This window comes from Acartia tonsa, chromosome 14 (genome assembly GCF_053477335.1).
Source record: "Acartia tonsa isolate MP-2025a chromosome 14, ASM5347733v1, whole genome shotgun sequence".
Classification (NCBI taxonomy): domain Eukaryota; kingdom Metazoa; phylum Arthropoda; class Copepoda; order Calanoida; family Acartiidae; genus Acartia; species Acartia tonsa.
Window position 1 is genome coordinate 37,426,925 of NC_137273.1, and position 23,043 is coordinate 37,449,967.

The 23,043-nt window shown below is 30.8% G+C and overlaps 1 protein-coding gene across 1 annotated transcript in view; it reads right to left on the minus strand.

The window, feature by feature from the left end:
• LOC145305452 (uncharacterized) overlaps positions 1 to 23,043 on the minus strand; it is a 66,950-nt gene that overhangs the window by 16,555 nt on the left and 27,352 nt on the right. Inside the window, exons 26-44 of the mRNA XM_080147068.1 lie at positions 20,733 to 20,855; positions 19,325 to 19,423; positions 18,196 to 18,294; positions 17,625 to 17,723; positions 16,541 to 16,645; positions 13,600 to 13,698; positions 13,277 to 13,375; positions 13,053 to 13,151; positions 12,816 to 12,914; positions 12,422 to 12,520; positions 10,594 to 10,692; positions 8,326 to 8,412; positions 7,799 to 7,840; positions 7,244 to 7,324; positions 5,695 to 5,793; positions 4,468 to 4,566; positions 3,660 to 3,758; positions 1,683 to 1,781; positions 1,449 to 1,547 (exon numbers count right to left, since the gene is read on the minus strand). Coding sequence (XP_080003194.1) covers positions 1,449 to 1,547; positions 1,683 to 1,781; positions 3,660 to 3,758; positions 4,468 to 4,566; positions 5,695 to 5,793; positions 7,244 to 7,324; positions 7,799 to 7,840; positions 8,326 to 8,412; positions 10,594 to 10,692; positions 12,422 to 12,520; positions 12,816 to 12,914; positions 13,053 to 13,151; positions 13,277 to 13,375; positions 13,600 to 13,698; positions 16,541 to 16,645; positions 17,625 to 17,723; positions 18,196 to 18,294; positions 19,325 to 19,423; positions 20,733 to 20,855 — 1,824 coding nt within the window. The remainder of the gene's footprint in view (positions 1 to 1,448; positions 1,548 to 1,682; positions 1,782 to 3,659; positions 3,759 to 4,467; positions 4,567 to 5,694; positions 5,794 to 7,243; positions 7,325 to 7,798; positions 7,841 to 8,325; positions 8,413 to 10,593; positions 10,693 to 12,421; positions 12,521 to 12,815; positions 12,915 to 13,052; positions 13,152 to 13,276; positions 13,376 to 13,599; positions 13,699 to 16,540; positions 16,646 to 17,624; positions 17,724 to 18,195; positions 18,295 to 19,324; positions 19,424 to 20,732; positions 20,856 to 23,043) is intronic.

Below are 23,043 nucleotides of genomic sequence, written 5' to 3' on the forward strand. Positions count from 1 at the left end.
CCACTTTCCCCTCTCTTGGTGAAGATATCTTCAACGCCAATACGATTTTTGAAATATAAGATTCCACTTTTGTCTCTCTTGTTGAAGATATCTTCACCAAGAGAGGCAAAAGTGGAATCTTAAATTTCAAAAATCGTATCGGCGTTGAAGATATCTTCACCAAGAGAGGGGAAAGTGGAATCTTACATTTCAAAAATCGTATCGGCGTTGAAGATATCTTCACCAAGAGAGGGGAAAGTAGAATCTTACATTTCAAAAATCGTATCGGCGTTGAAGATATCTTCACCAAGAGAGGGGAAAGTGGAAAGGTAGATTACAGTTTTAGAGGGTCCAAACCATAATCATAGATTATATTTCTGCTTCTATAAAAATGGATTCAACTCCCTAACTGTAAAACAATCAATTTAAGTAAAAAATTTAACATAATACAATAAAACACATAATGCTAAAGTTAAACCAATAAGATTTCTTGTTTCATTTCAATAATTCATAATTTCCGAAAGAGTGTTTTCACAAAGTAACTTATTTACAATGTAGTTAAATAATTTTTATTTAATTAAAATGAAAAGAATGAAAACTATACACCTAAAAGATACATACTTTTTAAAAATATTTTTAAAAAAATAAGTTTGAATAATCTTATTTTATATCATATTTGTATATGTGTCAAAAATAATTTTGTTGTATTGCATAAACATTTGTTGACATCATGTCATCTTGTCATCAAATTTAACCCTTTACAGCCAATTTTTATGTGTTTAAAATAGGTGAACGAACACAAACATGTCAATGTTAATTCATTGGTATATTGTAAAGATTTAACTTTTTAGTGAATTTTTATAGTAAAATCATAAGGCCTAATTTTACTCTATACCAGAATACAATATTTATTAAGCAAAACACTCTAAAAGCTACGAATTTTACCAAAATAAATAAAAATACCTTTTGCTTGGGTCAAAATGACCACGGCAACAGTAAAAATTAATATTTAAATCCCCCCAAAAAAGTTTATTGGGGACTTAATTCAAATTTAGGCTCTGCAGTCTGATTTTACTAGTGTCATAGTATATTTTTTATATACGTCTTAAAAATAGGCTAAAAACAGTTTAAGGCTAACGGCAATTTTTCATTTATTAAATGTATAACTTACACATATATGCTAATTCCAGTTTTGATTTTCATTGAAAATATTTTTTTTTAATGTATTTACATTGTTTTTTGTAAAAAAAATTTGCAACAATTTGGTCATCGCACTCTGTATTAAAGTAGATGTGTATTTGTAATAAAAGGTTTATAGATTATTATCAGTAGATTCATAGTTATAATGAAATTCCTATAGCTCACCATAATTTTTCTTATTTATAGCTCTTCTTTAGCCTCTATATTAGCATAAGATCTAATAATGTCTAGACAACTTCTATTTGTATAATGCAATTGCTATAACTCACCATCTTCATCCTTATCCTCTATATTAGCACCATTTTCTAATAATATGTTGACAACTATTAGGTGTCCATTCTCTGCTGCATACATAAGACAGGTACTTCCTATTTGAATATATTATGTATATTACAAAGATAATAGATAGTTATTTTAAGTAAGTTATATTAAGATGGATTTATAGTTTATTATCAGCTGGAAGATTTAAAAATAGATAGATATAATGAAATTATTATACTAACCATCATCTTTCTTAGCCTCTATATTAGCACCATGTTCTAGTAATATCTTGACAACTTCTAGGTGTCTATTCTCTGCTGCATACATAAGACTTGTCTTTCCTATATATTCTGAATTTGACCAAGAAAACGGATCTATAGATAAATGATAGATATATGAATATTTTGTACCAGATTTATAGCTTATCAGTAGTAGATTGAAAGATACATAGATATTGCAAAAGCTCTCCATCAGTAGAAATTAAGAATAAAGTAATACAGTTAGGATGTTGAATCTATTTCTATAGAAGCAGAAATATAATCTATAATTTCGGTTTTGACCCTCTAAAAATCGTATTGAATGATTCCATTTTCCCATCTATTGGTAATGATTTCATCAAGGCCGATATAATTTTTTTAATGTACCCTTCCAATTTTGCCTCTCTTGGTGATGATATCATCAAGGTCGATACAGTTTTTGTAATGTACCATTCTACTTTCAAGAGAGACCGAACTGGAATGGTGGTTTACACTTTTAACATTGACATCAGTGAAATCATAATACTATTTTTAAATTATGTTAATTGTAAAAATGTATAAAATACTATTTTTAATTAAAAAAATTTTATGTAAAATAAAAATAATAACTTGTATATACTATCACTATTATTTTGATTTAAATAAGGAAATCAATGTTTATGAATATGCTAGTATGTAAACATGAATGTACGAATCCAGTTTCATCTCTATTGAAAGTGGAATGGTAGATTACAAAGATCATAACAACCAGGCCATGATGATATCATTACCAAGAAAGGGGAAAATGGAATCATACATTATGTTTTTTAGAGGGCCAACCCCTAAGAAAATAGTTATAATCCAAACCTATGAGAAGCTACCATGTAAAGGAGAATCCGATTGGTTCAGCGGTTAGCGAGATCCTTTGCTACAAACAAACAGACAGACATCGTTCTACTTTGCATTATAGATTAGCAGCTTTGCCCCTAGGCTCTAGGGGCTTTGCCCCAAGAGGTTTGATCAAACTAATTTTTCGTGTTTTAGATTTAAAAGAAAACTTAAAAAAAAAAAAATTTTTTGGGGGGGGTGGGTTAGTCAACCCCACTATTTAATTTTATTTTTTGGAGGGGGATATTTTTCTATTTTGGGGGGGGGGGGTTGGGGGTGTCCCATTCTCCAAGAAAATAGTTATAAACCTTCCCGGGGCGTATGAGAAGCCACCCTGTTAAAGAGAACCTGATCGGTTCAGCGGTTAGCGAGATCCTTAGCTACAAACAGACAGACAGACAGACATTGTTCTACTTTGTATTATACATATCTATAATACAAAGTAGAACGATGTCTGTCTGTTTATAGATATCTATAATACAAAGTAGAATGATGTCTGTCTGTTTGTTTGTCTGTGTGTCTGTTTGTTTGTAGTGAAGGATCTCAGTAACCGCTGAACCGATCGGGTTCTCCTTTAAAGGGTAGCTTCTTATAGGTCCCAGGAAGGTTTATGACCATTTTCTTGGGTGGTGGGACACCCCGAACTCCTCCAAAAAATTAAAAATTTCTTTTTCTTTTTAAAACTAAAATTAAAATAGTGCGGTTGACTCCCCCCCCCCATAAAAAATTTCCACTCCCCCCCAAATAAATTTTTTTTAGATTTAATCTTTTAAATCTAAATTATAAAAATTGGTTTGATCAAACCTCTTGGGGCAAAGCCCCTAGAGGCTAGGGGCGAAGCCGCTAGTAATTATAATAAAGTAAAAGGATGTTTGTCTGTTTTTTTTTGTACCAAAGGATCTATCTAACCGCTAAACTGATCTGGAAGGTTTATTACTATTTTGGGGGAGGTAACCCCCACCCTCCAAAGAGAAATCGCCCCTAGAAAAATCCCCCCCCCCCCCCCACCCCAAAACTCTCTCCTAATCAAGTGCCCCTAAAGGCCTCTAGGGACGTAGCCACTAGTATATATATAATGTAATTGCTATAGCTCACCATGACTATTATAAGCATCTATAATAGCACCATATTTTAATAATATTTTGACAATTTCTATGTGTCCATTCTCTGCTGCATACATTAGACTTTTTTTTCCTAAATGAATAAATTGTGTATTTGTTGAAGATAATGGATATGCAATTTATGTAACAGATATATTTAAATATTATTTTAAATAATAAGATTTATAGATAGATACATATTAATAATGATATTTCTTAGCCTCTATATAAGCACCATGTTCTAATGATATCTTGACAACTTAATAATAACTTGACCAAAAACACACTGTTTAAAAAAATTCAGGATAAAAAAGTGAATTATAGCATGGGTAAGCATTCATGCATCAGCTGCAACAAAGCCAAAGATTCAAATCTGTTTCAATGCTCTGAAAAATGAATTGCCATATTTGGAGCAGATTTAGACTACCAGGTCATTTCAAATTGAAAAAGGTTGATTTCTCTTAGGCTTACAGACAGCTGACATACAACTCTTCAGTGGTCGTAATAAGGAGAAGTAAATAAAAAAATACATGTATAAAATACCTAATAAAAATCACAAAAATTAGCCTATAATTATCACCAAGTTTTAATTGTACCTAACATTTTCTAGACATTCCTTTGATAAAAGTCTCATAAATGAAAATGGAATAATATTATAGATAAAAGGATTATTAGGTAAATTTATTTTCTCATATTTGAAGTTAAATAAAAGTTTATTCAGGAAACATTTACTTTAATTCTAAAAAGTTGGGATGTCTCTGAGTCTGTCTTTTTGTACCAAAAGATTTCTATTAGTAACTTACCATTGTTGTCTGCAGCATTAATATCAGTACCATTTTCTAATAATATCTTTGCATTTTCTTTCATTCCATTCTCAGCTGCATACATAAGACTGGTCTTTCCTATTAAATTATTTTCTTGATATAGACCAAAGTTTTCAAAGTTTAACAATGTGTAGATATGTAGGTACTATTCATATTTAATCTTTTACTTATTATGAACCTAACTGATAATGGCATTACATATTCCAATTTTCAGAGAAGCTCTACAGGGTGCACCACATAAAACAAATGAACATAAAATCGTCAATTTTTAAGATTTTAACAAATTTTTAAAACTGGGAAGCAAACTGGGTATAGACTATTAGATCATTCAATAAAATCGCCGCCAGGATCAATCAACGCCTCTACACCCGCAGACTCTTGCCATCATGTCACTGTCCAAGCTGACAAAGATCTTCTTGATAGTGGCAATGAGGGAGGTCTTTGTGGTATGGGCGCGTCTATTGGTGTGTTCTTCAAATTAGCCCCAGGCACAAAAGTCCATTTAAGTCCATTAAGATCGGGGCTTCTGGGTGGGAGGCCACATTTCCTTAGGGTCATGAGTAACTGCAGGATCCGAATTCGCCCATCTTTCAAGCTGCCCTTCAACACAGTGGCTCTCATTTGGGCCACAGTTAAGCTAATACATCAACGTTCTCAACCTTTTTGAAAATGGAATCACAATTCAGCTAAGGAACAGTGCAATCCTTAGTCTTAAACGAATTCAAGGTTCCATATGGGCCCCTGAAATCAAGAACCAAGAAATTTTCAAGATTTTTGACGTATTTGACATCTCAATATCTGCCACATTTCACTTTGACGGAATACTACGTCCAAACCAGCTGAGATAGAGAGCTCTAGTCTTTTCTAGTGTCTTCATTATGTATCTAACAGTAACTGTAGCAAGATTCATAAGTCTAACTCATCTGCAAATGGGCTGAGGACAGATTTAGTGCACCCAAGTTGAGAATCCAGTGTAAACTACGGGCGCATATTAAATCTGCCTTGTTGAACACATGCGCGGCCAGCTCGCAGTACACGTCCCCATTGTCTAAATATTTTTATGGACAAAAAGGTTATTACCTAAGCTTTTTATAGTGGGGTCAAGCATCTTGATCCATCAAGTAGTTTTGATTCTATGGCAGTTTTAAAAAGCTGGTTTTATGTGGCGCACCCTGTATATTGTATAAGTATGACTTGGTAACTTACCACTTTTATCTGTCATATCAATTTGAGCCCCCTTTTCTAATAACATCTTGACCACTTCTTGATTTTCATTCTCAGCTGCATACATGAGAACGGTCTTTCCTATTCAATTATATACTTTAAAAAGGCCAAAGAAATCTAATGTTTATTGACAAGTACATCTATTTGTGAATTCGTTTTATTCAAATTATTATTTTTTATATGATTTTTTTATCATTTTTTTACGCCCTATTAGGACCCGGTTCGGCATGGCCATAAATACCCGACAGTTTTAAAACCAGGCTCGGTTTTGGTTTTATTACCCGGTTTTAACTTTTCAACCATTAAATATTTTTTTATGATTTATTATTCTTGAGCCACCCTAATCAGTTTACCCTAGTAATCTCTATAGGTGTCCTCCAATAGTTTTATGCTCTTTTTCTGATATATATCATCCAATTTTTATATGTTCTTTTTTTAAGTATGTCAGGTTTTAAAACTTCGACAAACGGGCTTTTTTACCCGGTTACGGCGGCTGAAACCGGCCGAAACACTAAATTTGAAATAAATCACTTCGTACATTACTTGTAGCCCTATAGATTATATGAGGTTGTGTAGTTTTCAATTACAGATCGTATCAAAGTTCTAAAAAGTGTTCATCTCACTTTGGGCGTTCAAAAATTACATTTTTCATTTTTTGTCGAAATAATTTGTCGGGTATTTAGGAAACAAGCGGCTTTTAATGACAGCAGAAAACCACCCAAAACGGGTTTAAATACCCGTTGTGCATTTATGGCCATGCCGAACCGGTTTTTTTTTGCAACTTTCCTGTGCACGCCACTAGAGCAAAACAAAAAAAATGGAATTCCGTTTTGACCATTATAAAGCTTCCCTGAAATTTTCAGCTCAATCGGCCCATAAAAGTGGCGTTTGGCACTAATGGGTTAATATAACTTTCATTCAAATTTCTTTTTCCTCCCTGATTACATAATATTCAGTTGTTATTTGACTAGCTATTTTTTTACATACTATATCATAATATGTATGTTCATAAAAAAGAGATCAATAAGATCAATAATGGAAAATCACAAAACATTTTATAAATATATATATGTCTTTTGTAGCATGTTCAAAGGATGCTCTTTTGAACAAGGTATGTCCACAAAAAATCAGCAGTCCATCTTAAATATTAGCAGAGAAAATAACAATGCCCCAAAATCATTAGACTGTAGGAATGAATGGAATAACAGAAACACAAAGTGAATTTTAGAATAACTCTCTACTAAAAGATGTTTAGCATTGTTGAGCACAAAAAGCCCTCTTCTTCATGATTCTAATTGATTGAAAATAAGAGAGGGTGATTTTTATTTATTTAGGTTACGTTGGAAATTGGCTAGCCCTGGAGAGTTAGGAAGATATTAATAACCACTTAACATTTTCTCCATAACTGACTTAATCTGTTTATAATTTTATTTGTTCTTGGCAATTAACAAATTTTGTCATCCTTATTTTGCTGTTATAAATCAATAAAAGGATTTAATGAAGGATAAAATTTTGATGTGTCAACTCTTACCTTCAAAATTCATAGTATTATTATTAATACTCTCCAGTAATGATTTTTCTGCTTCACCCTTGGAAAGTGCACTCAAAAAATCTAAATGTTACACATGCAATTACAGAACTGCTTTAAATAGCAACTAGCGGCTTCATCCCTAAAGGCCTCTAGGGGCACTTGAGGAGAGGAGAGTCAAATTAAATAACCCAATTTGTTACTTTAGATTTTTTTTAAAAAGTAAAAAAAAATTTTTTGGGGGGGTAATTTTTATTTTTGGGGATGGGGGTTGCCTCCCGGCCACCCCATTTTAAATTTTAGTTAAAAAAAATGTTGAAAATTTTTTTTTGGGTAAGGGATTTTTTTCTAGGGGCGATTTCTCTTGGAAGGGTGGTGGTACCCTCCCCCAAAATAGTTATAAACCCACCCAGGACCTTTGAGAAGCTAGCCTGTTAAGGAGAACCAGATCGGTTCAGTGGTTAGCGAGATTCTTTGGTACAAACACAGAGACATCCTGTTACTTCAGTTAAGGATAACATAGAAATTTTAAAACTGATATATGAATTGATATCATACCTTTAAACTTATCTTTTTGTATCTCATTTCCTGTTTTTGCTCCTACAAGTTTAAACATATTATTTACTCTTAATATATCTTATATAATAGCTTGAAAATAAGAAATCCTCAACCTTGCCACCTGGCTTAATTTAATCTCTGATATTCCCTGGCGACAATCATATTCAGCCTCCTCCAGTTGCAGCTATTCTAAGCTGCATAATTTAAATTTAGCTAGAGAACTAAAGGCCAGACTTTAGTGTGTAACAGCCCATTATGTCAAGAGACTTATATATATATACCCCAATCAATCTTTCACATTATTATTCTTTTTCCAATTTTTATAAATAGCTTAATATTATTTTTCTTACTTATATTGCCTGTATGAAAACACATTAATGCATAATAAGAAAATTTTTATATAAAATAACCATATCATTAAAATTTGACTGTACATATAAATTTATGTAGTATTCATTTTGACCAATCTAATTTAATCATATTTGCTGAGCTTGTATACATGTTATATATGAAAAATGTAAACCTACCTTTTCCTCTTAAAACTTGTACTGTCTCAGTACAATATTTTTCATGCCGACCATTACATTTTGCGGCCCAGTCTAATGATGTTTCACCTTAAAGGAACCATGCAAGAGATATACTGCTTTAACTGCTGAAACACTGCCATGAGTAGACCCAATGCTCAAAATTTGAAGCCTCCAGCTTCAAAAACAAAAAAGTTATAGACATTTCAAAATCATATTTTTAGTACAATGAAAATTTTGAAAGTTTTTCATTGCTAAAAATAGAATTTTCATTATTAAAATACGTCGTCTAGAAAGAATATTATAAGCTTATTTTTGGCAGAAACTTTGGATGCCAGTAACTGATAACATTTTTAGAATAAAACGCTCTTCTTTATAGTCAAAATTATAAAAAAAATCACAGCTGAGCATCTGTATTACTTACATTAGTTAAATTTTTTACCGCTACGATTTTTTACCCCTTTAACTATAAAAAGGGATGTTTTTACTTTTAAAATGTTATCAGTTACTGGCAGTCTAAGTTTTTGACAAAGATAAGCTTTTGATTTTGCTTCCAGACGACGTAATTTAATATTGAAATTTCCATCATGAGCAATCAAAAACTTTCAAAATTTTCATTGTACCAAAATGATCATTTAGAAATGTCTATATCTTTTTTGTTATTGAAGCTGGAGGCTTCAAATTTGGGTATTGGGTCTACTCATGGCAGGCTTTCAGCAGTTATAGTGGCGTATTTCTTGCAGGGTTCCTTTAAAGTAGATATTCATTAAAGAGATTTCTATAGTTGTAAAGATTTGTTGAAAGAGGATATAATGTCAACTATAATTATAATAGAATCATTCATAATTCAGTCATAGGCACAAAAATCTATAAACTTAAGAAAGAATACACTTGTCTTTCTCTCTGTCAAAAAAAATTTAGAACTTGAAAGCCTACAAGAAAACACCACTTCAACTGCTCAAAGACTGATCTAGTAGACCTAATACCCAAAATTCAAAGCCTCCAGCTTCAAAAACAATAAAATTAAATTGATATTTTAGGTATTTGAAAATTTTGAAAGTTTTCAACACCTAATTATAGAAATTTAAAAATTAAACTTAGTAGCCTAGCAAAATTCAAATCTTATTTTTAGCAGAAAGTTAGGTTGACTGTAACTGATTACATTTTTACAATAAAAACACCCTTTTTCATAGTCAAAATCTCCCAAAAAAACCTTTAAAAATTTGGTTTAACTTTGCATTTGGAAAAGTAAAGTCATAGTGGAAATGATATGAAACTATTACATGTATCAATTGATTCTCAGCTGTGATTCGTTGTTCAGCAGATTCAGCCTTTTGATTAGCTGGAAATACTACAAGCTGGTATTCTCAAACTATATTACACCCAGTACAAAGCAAAGTTAAACAAAAGATTTTTGAATGATTTTGACTGTGAAAATGTGTGTTTTTATTGTAAAAATGTATTCAGTTTCAGGCAAACTTACTTATCCAAAAAGAATATGATTATTAATCTTTGGATATTATCGGTTACATGACATAGCCTCTTAAAGGGTGTTTCATTGTATTTTTTCACAGTAGCTTTTCTCCTATTTCTAGCCCCTGCAGGGGCTCTAACCCTATGGGGCCAATTGCCTAACCCTGGAGAACAATAATTAATATTCATCTAACCTGAAATAACCTATCAAAAGCTTATGTGAAAAAAAACAAAAAAACGCTGCATTTAAAGTTATTTTGTAAGAATATGACCTAGGAATTTGGTGTTGTTCTATTCATATATTTCTAAAATCATATGCTCTGGAAGAACAGGAGTTTTTGGCATAAACTGCAAAATATTTTTTTCTTATACAAAACTCCCCAAGCCAATGAAGAAAAAATTATTGATTATTGATTTCTTTCAATGTTTGGGTCCTTTAAAAAAACCGCACTGTATAAATTGGGTATTTCTAAATTAGTTTGTTTGTACTTTCTTATAAATGCCTCTAGTAAAGATAAAGAGGCAAAAATAACATTATAGTTAAATTAAAATATTCTAAGGAAGTTTTTAATCATAATGTAAAAATCAAGATATCTTTGTGTTTCTTTTGCCCAGTTCTCAAACAACTTTTGGAGGTCGACCAATTTATTCTGTAGGTCAACCTAAACAAGTACAACAATCAAATGCCTTTATAAAATTGGTCAAACTAAAGCTTCTTTAGGTCGACCTAAAATTCCAGAGGTTGACCTATGTCTTTTGTGAACTAGGCTTTTGTATCAATAAGATTTGGTGACTTACCATTTTTATCTGTAATATCAATATGAGCACAATTTTCTAATAATATCTCGACCATTTCTGTCATTCCTTTCTCGGCTGCATACATAAAACTGGTCTTTCCTAAAAATATTAAATTGGCCCAATAGTCATTTAAATTTTTGCACAAATTTTCTGCAGTCTATCCTTGTTAACCAACATCTAAAAAATATTTGTATATGTATACCAGAGTAGTTCAGACTGTACTAGGACAAACGTCAGAGAGACAAACATCAGAGCGAGAAACGTCAGAGCAACAAACGTCAGAGAGACAAACGTCAGACTATACAAATATCAGAGTGGTACAAAGGTCAGACAAATTTAGCTTTTTGTAAAAGTCTGACGTTTTTTATAACCCTTAAAAACTATGTTTGTATTCATTGTTTTGGTGAGGGAAGTTAAGTATAAGATTTTTGTTTAAAGAACAGGATTTTAGAGGCTTAGATAGTGTTCATTTAGATTTGGTACTGCTTTAAACCTAGCTCTTGCATATGTAAAATAAGACTGTAAATGACTAAATCTTTTGTTATGTTTTATAGGATAAGTAAAAGTGTGTATATTTTAAGTGATTAAAATGTGAGGTTTCAGTTTAACAGAAAAGTATTTACCAATTCTAATTTTACCATCAGTGTATTTAGCTTGAAGTATCATTCCAACAGCTGGAGGAGTCCTAGCACCATTACATGTAATAATAAGCTCATCATCAGGTTGGGGCAAGTAGAGATCTGTCATGTTCTTCATATGCTCTTTTGCTCTGTTAAAGGCCTGTATGAGGTCAGGAGTCCATGTAATGGTGCTAGGACTCCTCCAGCTGTTGGAATGATTCTTCAAGCTAAATGCACTGATGGTAAAATTAGAATTGTTAAATACATTTCTGTTAAACTGAAACTTCACATGATCATCTGATTCAACTGTGTGATTGAAGCTTGTAGGTGTGTCAAAATCATTTTGAATTATAATACACAATTAGTCTTTTTCTTGGTTTGTTTTTTTACCCTAGATTTGGTACTGTTTTAAACCTTGCTCTTGCACATTAAAAATAACACTATAGTAAACAACTATACCTTATATTATAGTTCCGCCCCTTATCAGCATGTGTTTTTACATTTGCTTTGTTGTTAGGCTTTGTTCAGAAATAAAGATAATTTAAATTTTCTCACATTTTCGAAAAATTAATCTCACAAAAAGGGGTCAAATTGAAAGTAAAAGCGTTGTACTGTTCATCTCATGCATAAACTAACATACTCCAGGGGCTGCTATTCAGCCAATTAATTCCATTTGAAATTGACAAAAATTAAATATTCTGTTGGCGTAGAGTTGGAGTAAAAATTTTTTTGATGTAACTGAAGGGAAGGGGGTAAGAAGGAGAGAAAAAAGGGAAAAGGGTTATGGGGAATTTTCACTTACAATTGTCTAGACATCTAGCCTTCCATGATAGTAGGTACCAAAAACCAAAAGCAATTCCATTTTTTCACAATTTTAAAAATAAATTTTTTAATAAACCTTTTATCACACCTCTATGGATATTATACACCAAAGAAATCTCTCACCTGCTTTATGCACCATTTTATCCTTATTAACTTAAAAACTTAGTAACCCCCTTATTGAGATTTTTGTTCCTAAACAAAAAAGCTTGGACATCCTTGATGCTTACATAAGGCTGGTGGTATTATATAATTAAATGTAATAATCTATTGATACTAAATAGTAGATTTATTGAATTATTGTACTCTGTATATATCAATAAACATAGAAATAAAAATCTTGACAACTTTTGGATTTCTATTGCACTGTACACATTAGACTAACTTACCATAATCGTCTTTCTCCTCTATATTAGCACCATGTTCTAATAATAACTTGACCACTTCTTGGTGCCCATCCTTAGATGCCAACATAATACTGGTTGTACCTAGACAGATTAAAAAAGATACTATTAGCATCAAAGTCTAACAATATAAAACCACTACTAGGCGTCTATAATAAATAATACTGATTGTACCTAGAAAATACAAAGAGAGTCGCCCCCCCTTAAAAAAAGCTGCACTCATTAGACTTACCTACCAAAATTATTCTTATCTTTAAGATAAATACAAAGAGTTATCATTAACATCATAATATCCAGTCTACTTTTCAATGTTTTTACAATGTTGCTTACATTATTGGTGGTAGCTAAATAATATATAATACATATCAGATAAAGTTACCGCTATTATCTTTTTCCTCTATATTAGCACCATGTTCTAATAATAGCTTGACCACTTCTTGGTGCCCATCCTTAGCTGCAAACATAATACTGGTTGTACCTAGACAGATTAAGAAAGATACTTTTAACATCATAGTCTAATAATATATACAATTATAATTATATCAACAAATTAACCCCCCCTTAAAAAAATTTTGTCCTCTCCAAATAAAAAAGCTTGGACGCCCCTGTAACTTACCCTTATAATTCTTTTCCTCTATATTAGCACCATATTCTAATAATAACTTGACCATTTCTAGGTGTCCATTCTGTGCTGCAATCATTATACTGGTTTCATCTAGACAGAATAATAGATACCTTTAGCATCAAATATTTAATAAATCTTAATAGTATATACTATTATACTGCTTACAATTAGTGGAGGTAGCTAGATGTTATATACTACATATCAGATTAACTTACCACTATTATCCTTCTCCTCTATATTAGCACCATTTTCTAATAATAGCTTGACCACTTCTTGGTGCCCATCCTTAGCTGCAAACATAATACTGGTTGTACCTGGACAGATAAAAAGAGATACTTTTAACTTCATAATTTAATAATATATACTATTATACATTAAATACTGATTGTACCTAAATAAATACAAAGAGATATCATAAGCATCATTATATAGATAAAGATACCATCAGTATAATTTTCTAATACTATCTTGGCCACTTCTAGATGTCCAACTTTTGCTTCTATATGTCCATTACATGCTATAAATGCCTCTTACATACCATAGTGATCCTTCTCCTCTATATTAGCACCATGTTCTAATAACAACTTGACCACTTCTAGGTGTCCATAACTTGCTGCATTCATTATGCTGGTTGTACCTAAATAGAATGGTAGAAATATTATTTTAATATAAAGGGTGTTTTTTAAAAAACCAATCGCTTCACTCTTTTCAATATAAACCCAACAGTTTTAGTCAAAACTAACAAAAATGACCCAAATCATGTCCAAGCAATGACAATGAGAAAGCACTATTGAATTTTGATTTCTAATCACCTCTCCTGAGCACTACAGCTCAAATCCTAGCCCTTGTGGATAAGTTTTCCTTGTATGGAGATTAAAAAACAACAATATGAGAAGCTAATATGGATCTTGTGGTATCTATTTAGAAGCTTTAGCCTAATAAAATAATATTAACCACATACATTTTTGTAATCCTATGTTTTTTTTATAGAAAGATTTATAGAAAATTTTTAGAAAAATTAAATTAAATTAAAAGCATAATTTTCTCACCTTAGGAAACAAAAATAGAAAAAAATTATAACTTGTACACACAATATTAACAGCTACAGTCACAACTTTCAGCAAAACAGGGCTATATTTTATAAAAAAAAAATTAAGCCTAAAAGATTTTTATCAAACAGGTTAGACATAATATTTGAGTTTTCTTCATGATTAAACTGTTTTTAACCTATTTTTGAATAAGAAATCTTGGATTCCTTAAATTTCAGAAAGAGTGTTTTCACAATGACTTATTTCCAATGTAGTTAAATAATTTTTATTTAACCCTTAACGCACCCCCCCCACCCTTCCGGTTTTTTCTATCTCATTTCTGTGTGTGAAAGATAAAGAGCCCAAACTGCGTGACTTTTTAAGTATGAGTAGGACATATAATTGAGAGTTGAAATATTTTGAATATCTCCATCCTGGCAGGCACAGGATGCCAGCAAACCTGGCAGGGTCATCCAGGTAAAGATCAAAAGCTAACCAAAATACTGAAATATCATCTAGTAGTACAGCCTCATATGAAATACAGGTGTTCAAGTCAATTTCTGGTTCCAGGTATGATCCTGCAGGTCCTGATGCTCCAGGTTTCCAGAAATCATTAAAAGGCTCCTGTGACTGCAATTTTTGACTTCGAAACTTCAAATTTTAAACGAAAGCTTGTTTACATGTCTACATAACGTAGTAAAATTTCATGAAGATCCGGTGCTGTTTTTCTGCCGACAGCGGCGGCTAGCAGCTGCCAATTACAGCTGCGGCTGCTAAAACTTATATTTTGATAATTCTAATATAAAATTTACATAAAGAAAAACGTTTTCTGCAAACAAATTGTTCTTCTAGCTTCAAAAATAAGAATATTACAGCTGTTTGAAATTACACATAAGAAATACATGCTTTTTAAAAATATTTAAAAAATTTGTTTGGATCATCTTATTTTAAATCATATTTGTATATGTGACAAAAATAGGTTAAAAACTGTTTATATTAATTTTATAGGCTAAAAAATCATTTTATCCAAACATAATTTTGGCTCTAAAGGGTTTACTTGAAAAAAGGTAAATAAATGTACAATGCAATGTATCAGACATTTTTTAAACACAAGAAACAATAATGTATTTTTAACTGCATTGTTTTGATGTTTATAAACTGACTGAAGCATATTTTTTCATAATTTTTCATTCTTTACATGTTATTTTATTGTGATATCTAATGTATATATTGTATGAACACTCTCTTTTTTTTCTATTTGTTAACTTTTGATGATAAGCTTCCCTATTTGTCAATTTTTGGTGATTTGTGATTGGCTACTTACAATTCTTATAATAATACTTAGTGGAATACAAAATCACAAAAAAACTATCTCTTTTGCAAGATTTTAATGTTATCACATCACTGTGGGCTAGAATTAAATCAAGACAAAAGTAAGTGCCGAGCCCTGGGACCTATGTATGGTGAAAATAGACATAAAACCATGATGATTCCAGGTAAAACCAAAATATTTCAGCGGGGGCTTTTTGAGAAAATGAGATTTGAAAATTTCAAGTTCAATTTTCACCCCCTAGGAGTTGCCGCATAAGCATGACAAGAAAAGCAAATATTATTTATTTTAAATTTTGAACAACTTTGCTTTTATGAAGTCCTTCTTAAAACCTCTCTATATATGATTTATTTTAGGCTGAATTTTCGTGACCTTTGCAAAGCAAGTGATAAAAATGGTCATTTATTAACTCCCTTCAGGAGTGGTTTTATGAAGAACTTTATAAAAGCAAATTTGTTTAGAATTTAAAATAAATAATATTTGCTTTTCTTGTCATGATTATGCGGCAACTCCAAGGGGGTGAAAATTGAACTTGAAATTTTCAAATCTAATTTTCTCAAAAAGCCCCTGCTGAAATATTTTGGTTTTACCTGGAATCATCATGGTTTTATGTATATTTTCACCATACATAGGTCCCAGGGCTCGGCACTTACTTTTGTCTTGATTCAATTCTAGCCCACAGTGACATTGTTTTAATTTATAAAAAAAAGCCCATAATTTCCCCAATGGTATTTACAACAGTTTTCTTGATTTTTTGTTTAAAAGCAATAATCTTAAATGTTTCCTTTAATTTTACTTACAAAAAATATTAAAGATAAATAGTAAAAATAAATTTTATATTTTTTTCATAAAAAATGAAATCAGGAGGCTAAACTAGTAAAATGAAATTTAAATGCTGCTTATATTACCCCTTCTAAATCACTGTTAATTTGTGAATTAGATTCCTAAATACTTTAAAATGCCATAAACTATTTTATCATTAAAGCTGAAGGCTTCAGATTTTAGGTATTGGGTCTACATCTGGCAGTCTTTCAGCAGTTAGAGTGGTGTATTTCTTAAAGATTTTGTATCAAGTCCTATTAATATCTTCTATGTAATATGTACATTATGGAGTAACTTACCACTGTAATCCTCCACCTCTATGTTAGCACCATGTGACAACAATAACTTGACCACTTCTAGGTTTCCATTCATTGCTGCATATATGATACTGGATTTGGTTGCACCTAGGTAAATATGGGATACTATAAGTAATTTTCAGGGTTAAACAAACATGCTATATAGTGCTTGGAATCTTTTCAAGGAAAATAAGAGGCATTGCATTTTTTTCTTTGTCCTAAAAAATTCAGCAGTTACTGAGATCTTAATCTTCAACACAGACAGATAGACTCTCCTTTCACTTCCAAATTATATTTACCTTAGAGGTAAACATTTTAGGGCAGGAGATATTTTCTATAATTTGTGTCAGTCCGTATGTCTACATTTCATTCTTCCATTTACAATATGATTTTTATCATTTAATCATTATTTTTCCTATTTTTTTCTCACTTATATGGCCTGTATGGAAACAATGTATGAATTCACATTACTCCATACTTCCTACCTTTTAGGAAACTGCCATTTGAGAAGAAATATTTCATATAAATTAACCATATCAATAAAATTTGACTGTATATATAAATGAATAGAATTTTAATTAATTTATTATTGTATTTTATGTATATACACTACAGTGTCCTGGCTTAGAAAAATTTTGTTAAAATTTTGGCCACCAGCAAAAATATGGTTGATTTATGCAAAAAATGACCCATGCAATATATTTTTTTCTGTAATGCAAAAATTGTAACGGTACAAGCACTTTGAAATTTTGAGGCCCCCCTTGTGGAGGTCAAAATTCATTGCATCAGAACTATGGCTTCATGGTGCTCCCAGGAATGGCCTTGAGGAGTACAATCAGAAACTTTTGTCCGTTTCATAATGAGAAAATCTCAAAAAAACTCTACAAATTGGACAATTCTCAATAAACTCTTAAAAATGGTGGTTTTTTAGTTTCCTGATTCTACTCCTAAAGACCTTTCCTGGGGGCCAAAATTTAAACAAAATTTTTCTAATTCGGGACACTGTAATGTACACCTACAAATGATAAATCTAAATCTAATCTAAATTTATATTCACAGCTTCACTGCACTTATTAGACTAACTTACCATAATAGTCTTTATTCTCCATATTAGCACCATGTTCTAATAATAACTTGACTGATTCTAGGTGTCCATTCAATGCTGCAAACATTATACTGGTTTTATCTAGACAGAATAATTTATACCCTTAGCATCAAACATTAAATAAATCTTTTTAGTTCTAATACACTGAAAACCTAAAAAAATAGGCAAATCCTTATTAAATTAGGGTGATTTTACTATAAACATAAAATGTACATACATATTTATTAATCAGCACCAATGAAGCACAAGATTTCAAAACTAGAATTTGGAGGAAATACTGGTTAACCAATAACGATTTTTGGCACTTTTCTCCACATAAATTAAAGATTTTTACGGGATTTATGCATTAATTATAAGGTAGAAATTAATGAATTTAAAAAAAAAAATTTGAAAAAAAGAAATTCTATCCCTATCACTTTGGAGGACATCTGCTTTCCCATAATCAAATACAATAAATCTTAGAAACTATATAGTTAGTTGTTAAAAACATGTCTTAAAAACCTTCTTTTATCAGTAGCATTTTTTTTTCTTCATATCAAACTGTATAACTCACCCTCATAGTCATTAGCCTCTATATTAGCACCATGTTCTAACAATATCTTGACCACTTCTATATGTCCATTTTCTGCTGCATACATAAGACTTGTACATCCTAGTTATTTAATGTAGATAAAAGCAGAACAAATTTTTTAAACTATAAAGTCATATAAATGGGGTATTCCTGTCCAGTTTTTTGTTTAGGAATGAATATTTCTTAATTATTCACGAGGGTAAGAAATATTCATATGAATATTTCTTAATTATTCACGAGGGTAAGAAATATTCATTCCTAAACAAAAAACTGGACAGGAATATCATTCTCATTTAAACAAAAACTCATTTTTATGCTAGTAAAATGTGGTTTAATTTTGGTTTTTAAATTTCATTTATTTCCCTAGTATAATTTTTCTTTCTTTTAGTAATTAATAAAAATTCTAAAATCTTCCAAAAAAAATTAAAAATCTTCTAAAATCATACCAGGGATATAAATGAGATACCAGGGAAATAAATGAATATTTACATCCACTATTTGAGGGGTCGTTTATATGGGAATGTCCTTTTATTTCACTTTGAAATAACTTGTCTTTAAAACCTTCTTTTATCAGTACCATTATATTTATATTAGTGATGGGAATCCGGATCCGGAATCCGAATCCGGAATCCGGAATCCGCCCAATTTTCGGCCAATTTTGGAATCCGAATCCGGATCCGGAATCCGTTTTTTATAGCGGATTCCGGATTCTAAATTGGTAGGCTAAAATTACCGTCTTTTTTCTTACAACTCCCTCTGTTTGAAGGCAAAGATCAAAAAAAAAATTTCTACATAACAAATTTTAATAATTACTAATGTGATGTAAATGTTTTAGTTATGCTGGAAGTCAACACTTTAAACAAATCAAGGCTTCAACCAAGTAACATAGTGATAAATTAACGAAAAAAGCTATCCCTCTGTGACGGACGGCCTTTTAAAATACTGCTAGAATCCGGAATCCGAATCCGGAATCCGCCAAAAATAAGAATCCGGAATCCGCAAGAATCCGTCACTTTTTTTGACGGATTCCTTCAGAATCCGGAATCCGAATCCGGCCCAAAAATTCGACGGATTCCCATCCCTAATTTATATCATACTGGCTATAACCCACCTTCACTATCATTAGCATCTATATTAGCACCATGTTTTAATAATATCTTGACAACTTCCAGGTGTCCATACCCTGCCGCAAACATAAGGCTAGTCAAACCTAGATAAATATAATTTGCATTAAATTAAAACGATATTAGCATCTAAATAAAAATTTCCATGTAAAGAGGAATTGTGAATAAAAAATCATTTATTGAAAAATTTGAAACTGTATGATAAATACAGTAATATATAGTAAAATTCATACTATTAGGTAGGTTAAACATGCCATTGACTACTTAAATAAAAATATTTTCCTAACAGGATAATATTAATATTCAATTCATGTTCACACAGCTAGCATAGTTCAGGTTTACCTGAGCACGACAGAAAAACTATATAGAAGGGGTGTTCTAGGAAAGTATTATCACTATGAAACCACTCTTGGTCAAATAGTAGCTGTACCTTGCTTCCAAGAATATTTTGAAATACTTTTTCTTTGCTGCTGGGTTAACTTTTCCTTGTTTTGAAGGAAATGAAAATAAAAACGTTTTTTTTGTTGTTGTTAACTTATTGTCTTATGACATATGCAAAAGTGTTTATTCTTTAAATTAATTATTATAAATCTACAATATATTTTCAAAAAGGCATCTATTTGTTTAATGAAATGTAAGCACTGTTTACAAATTACTATGAATTACCTATATATATATATGAGGAAATATAAATTATCACCTCATTTTACTCCAAATATTTGGAGTTTTTTACATTGTATTTGTTTATTTTCTACAATTTAGTCAGTTGTAGGGATGTAAAGGATAAAAAACTCTTCAAAAACAAATTTGGTGGTGCAGAAGACAAAATCAGTATCAACCTCTCTTCTAAAAAAAAATTCTGAAACCCCTTAAAAAAATTTTGTTCTAAGACCTTACTTTTTACAAATTAATCAGGTATACCTGAAAACATAAAGTGTGGGTTTTGATTTTAAGGAGTAAATTACTGTCATTATGAAATTGTCCCCCTGGGGTAAAAAATGGGGGAGGGAAAAATTCTAAAGAAGCAAATACAGTTATAATAGCATCTATGTAGAAGCTTTAGCTTAACTCATTAATCATTAATCATTTTTTAAATCATGCATACATTTTGTATTTATTAAGTTATTTTTATAATCAAATATAAAATATTGGTGGTTGAAGATACATTGCAGCACTTGGTTTCTTATGAATTTGGAAAACATATTTCAAATTAACATTTTAGAAACTTATCAACAATATAAGCCTCCTTTGGTTCGCGAACCACTTCCCAAGATCTCGCCAAATGCTAAACTGATACATTTAATGATTGAACATATAAAAAAGAAAAGTATTAAAAGCAAAACTTTTCTATATTTAGGGTCGGTCAGAAACATTTGTAGAAATAATAAAAAGCACCTGAAACCATCTGAAGATCGAAATTAAAAACAGTTTTTGCCTCCACATCAGCATTATGTAATAATAATATCTTGACAACTTCTAGGTGTCCTTTACTAGCTGCATACATAAGACTGGTCTCTCCTATATAATAATTTTGTTTATTAATACTTCTAATTGGAGGGTGGCTCTTAAAATTATCGTTTTTTGGAAAGGATGCTCAATTCAATCAAGACACCCTCAAAATTTGTAGAAATTTTTTTCATATAACACCCTTACCCCCCAACCCCCCCTTAAACAGAAATTATCTCCAACCAATTTCATTTGAGATACTCAAAATGAAAATCTGAAAAAAACTTTAATTTTACACCTACATATTAGTAATTTTTACTTTTGGCCCCTATATAATAAGTCCCGGTCTGAAATTGCAAGTATTTCATTAATTAAGGCAATATAATTAAAAATCTTGTTTCTAAAACGATTCTAAAAAGGCTGATGCTGGTTTGTGAATTTTTCAATAAAATACTATAAAAGGTGAGAAGGGGAGGGGAAGAGTTGTTAAAGGAGGTGTAAACGTAAAAATTTCTCATCTGATTATCAAATCTTATTATTTTCTAAGCACATTTCACTACACTGATCAACCAAAAACGTCCTATTAACAAAAATATCCAGGAATAATGCCTTGATTTTATGGTATTTTGGGAGGGAAAAAGAAAAAAACAGGGAAAATCTGAACGTTTTTGTTTCTCATAATGTTTGTAGGGATATTTAACTTGTTATAAATAGTTGAAACAATTTACAAACTGTTAAGGATTTATTTTATGATATAAAATTGCCAATTAGTTTTTTTATAAGTAGTAATTAGGTAATAAAGACCTAATTTAAATTCGTATTATTGACAAAAAAAATACCTCACTGTCTACAAAGGGTTGAATCTCATAGGTTATTTAAAATAATAATATCCTTTTTTATTGTGTTGGACAATAAATAACCCACTTTGGAGAATTAGTTTACACTTTTATCAGACTGTTTATAAAGAAATATTGCGTCTTTATTATTTACAAATTTGTAATTAAAGGTGGGCGAGAGATGGGCCATCTAAAGTTAATTGGATACTAATATAAAAACCTATTTCTAGCTTTGTTATTGTATTTGGTTTTTAATAAAAAATATTGCTTATTTTATTAATTTCTAAGTAACTATACATTGGTTTAAAGCAAGGATTATGTTAAAAGTCAGCTTAACCATTAGGAAAAATCAAGAACTATGTAAAAGTTTAATTTTAGCTATAATAGGAAAAAAACAGTTAAATGCACATTTTTATATAGTCCGGAAAATTTCTTCCTTTCCTTTGCTTTATCTGTGAGATATTATGAATGAGATAATGTTAAGATTTGATAAGAAAAATTTACGTTTACAGTCCCTTTAAATTGCAAATAAACCAATCAAAATAATTTAGCAAATTCAGATAACCTAAATTTAAAATGTACATTATGTAAAAATTTTCTTTTAAGACAGATTGTACTGATAATCATTGTAGTCAACAAAAGCATGTTTTTCTGAAACCAAATGTAGAAAGCAATCTTAGAATATTAAATTGCTGGAACTATCTAGCTTACCTTTATCAGTTAGGGAGTTGAATCCATTTTTAAAGAAGTAGAAATATAGTCTATGATTACGGTTTTGACCATCTAAAAAACATAATCTACCATTTAACTTTCCCCTCTCTTGGTGATGATATCATCAACGCCAATATAATTTTTGAAATGTAGCATTCCACTTACAATAGAGGCAAAACTGGAATGGTACATTTATGTTTACATATCAGTGTATTCATAAACATAGATTTCCTTATTAAAATTTATATAATAGTAATGGTATATTCTAGTTATTATTTTTATTTTACATAAATTTTTTTAAAATTATAAATAGTATTTTATACATTCCTACGATTAACATAATTTAAAAATAGTATGTATGATTTCAATTATGTCAATGTTAAAAGTGTAAACCACCATTCCAGTTTTGCCTCTCTTGAAAGTGGAATGGTACATTTCAAAAATCGTATTGGCATTGATGATATCATCACCAAGAGAGGCAAAATTATAATGGTAGATTACAAAAATCATATCGGCGTTGATGATATCATCACCAAGAGAGGGGATAATGGAATGGTAGATTACAGTTTTTAGAGGGTTAAAACCGTAATCATAGATTATATTTCGGCTTCTATAAAAATGGATTCAACTCCCTAACTGTTTATTCAACTATATGTGGTATTCGGCGACCCTGAGCCATGTTTTATGGCAACCCTGACCTCGGTTCAGTTATA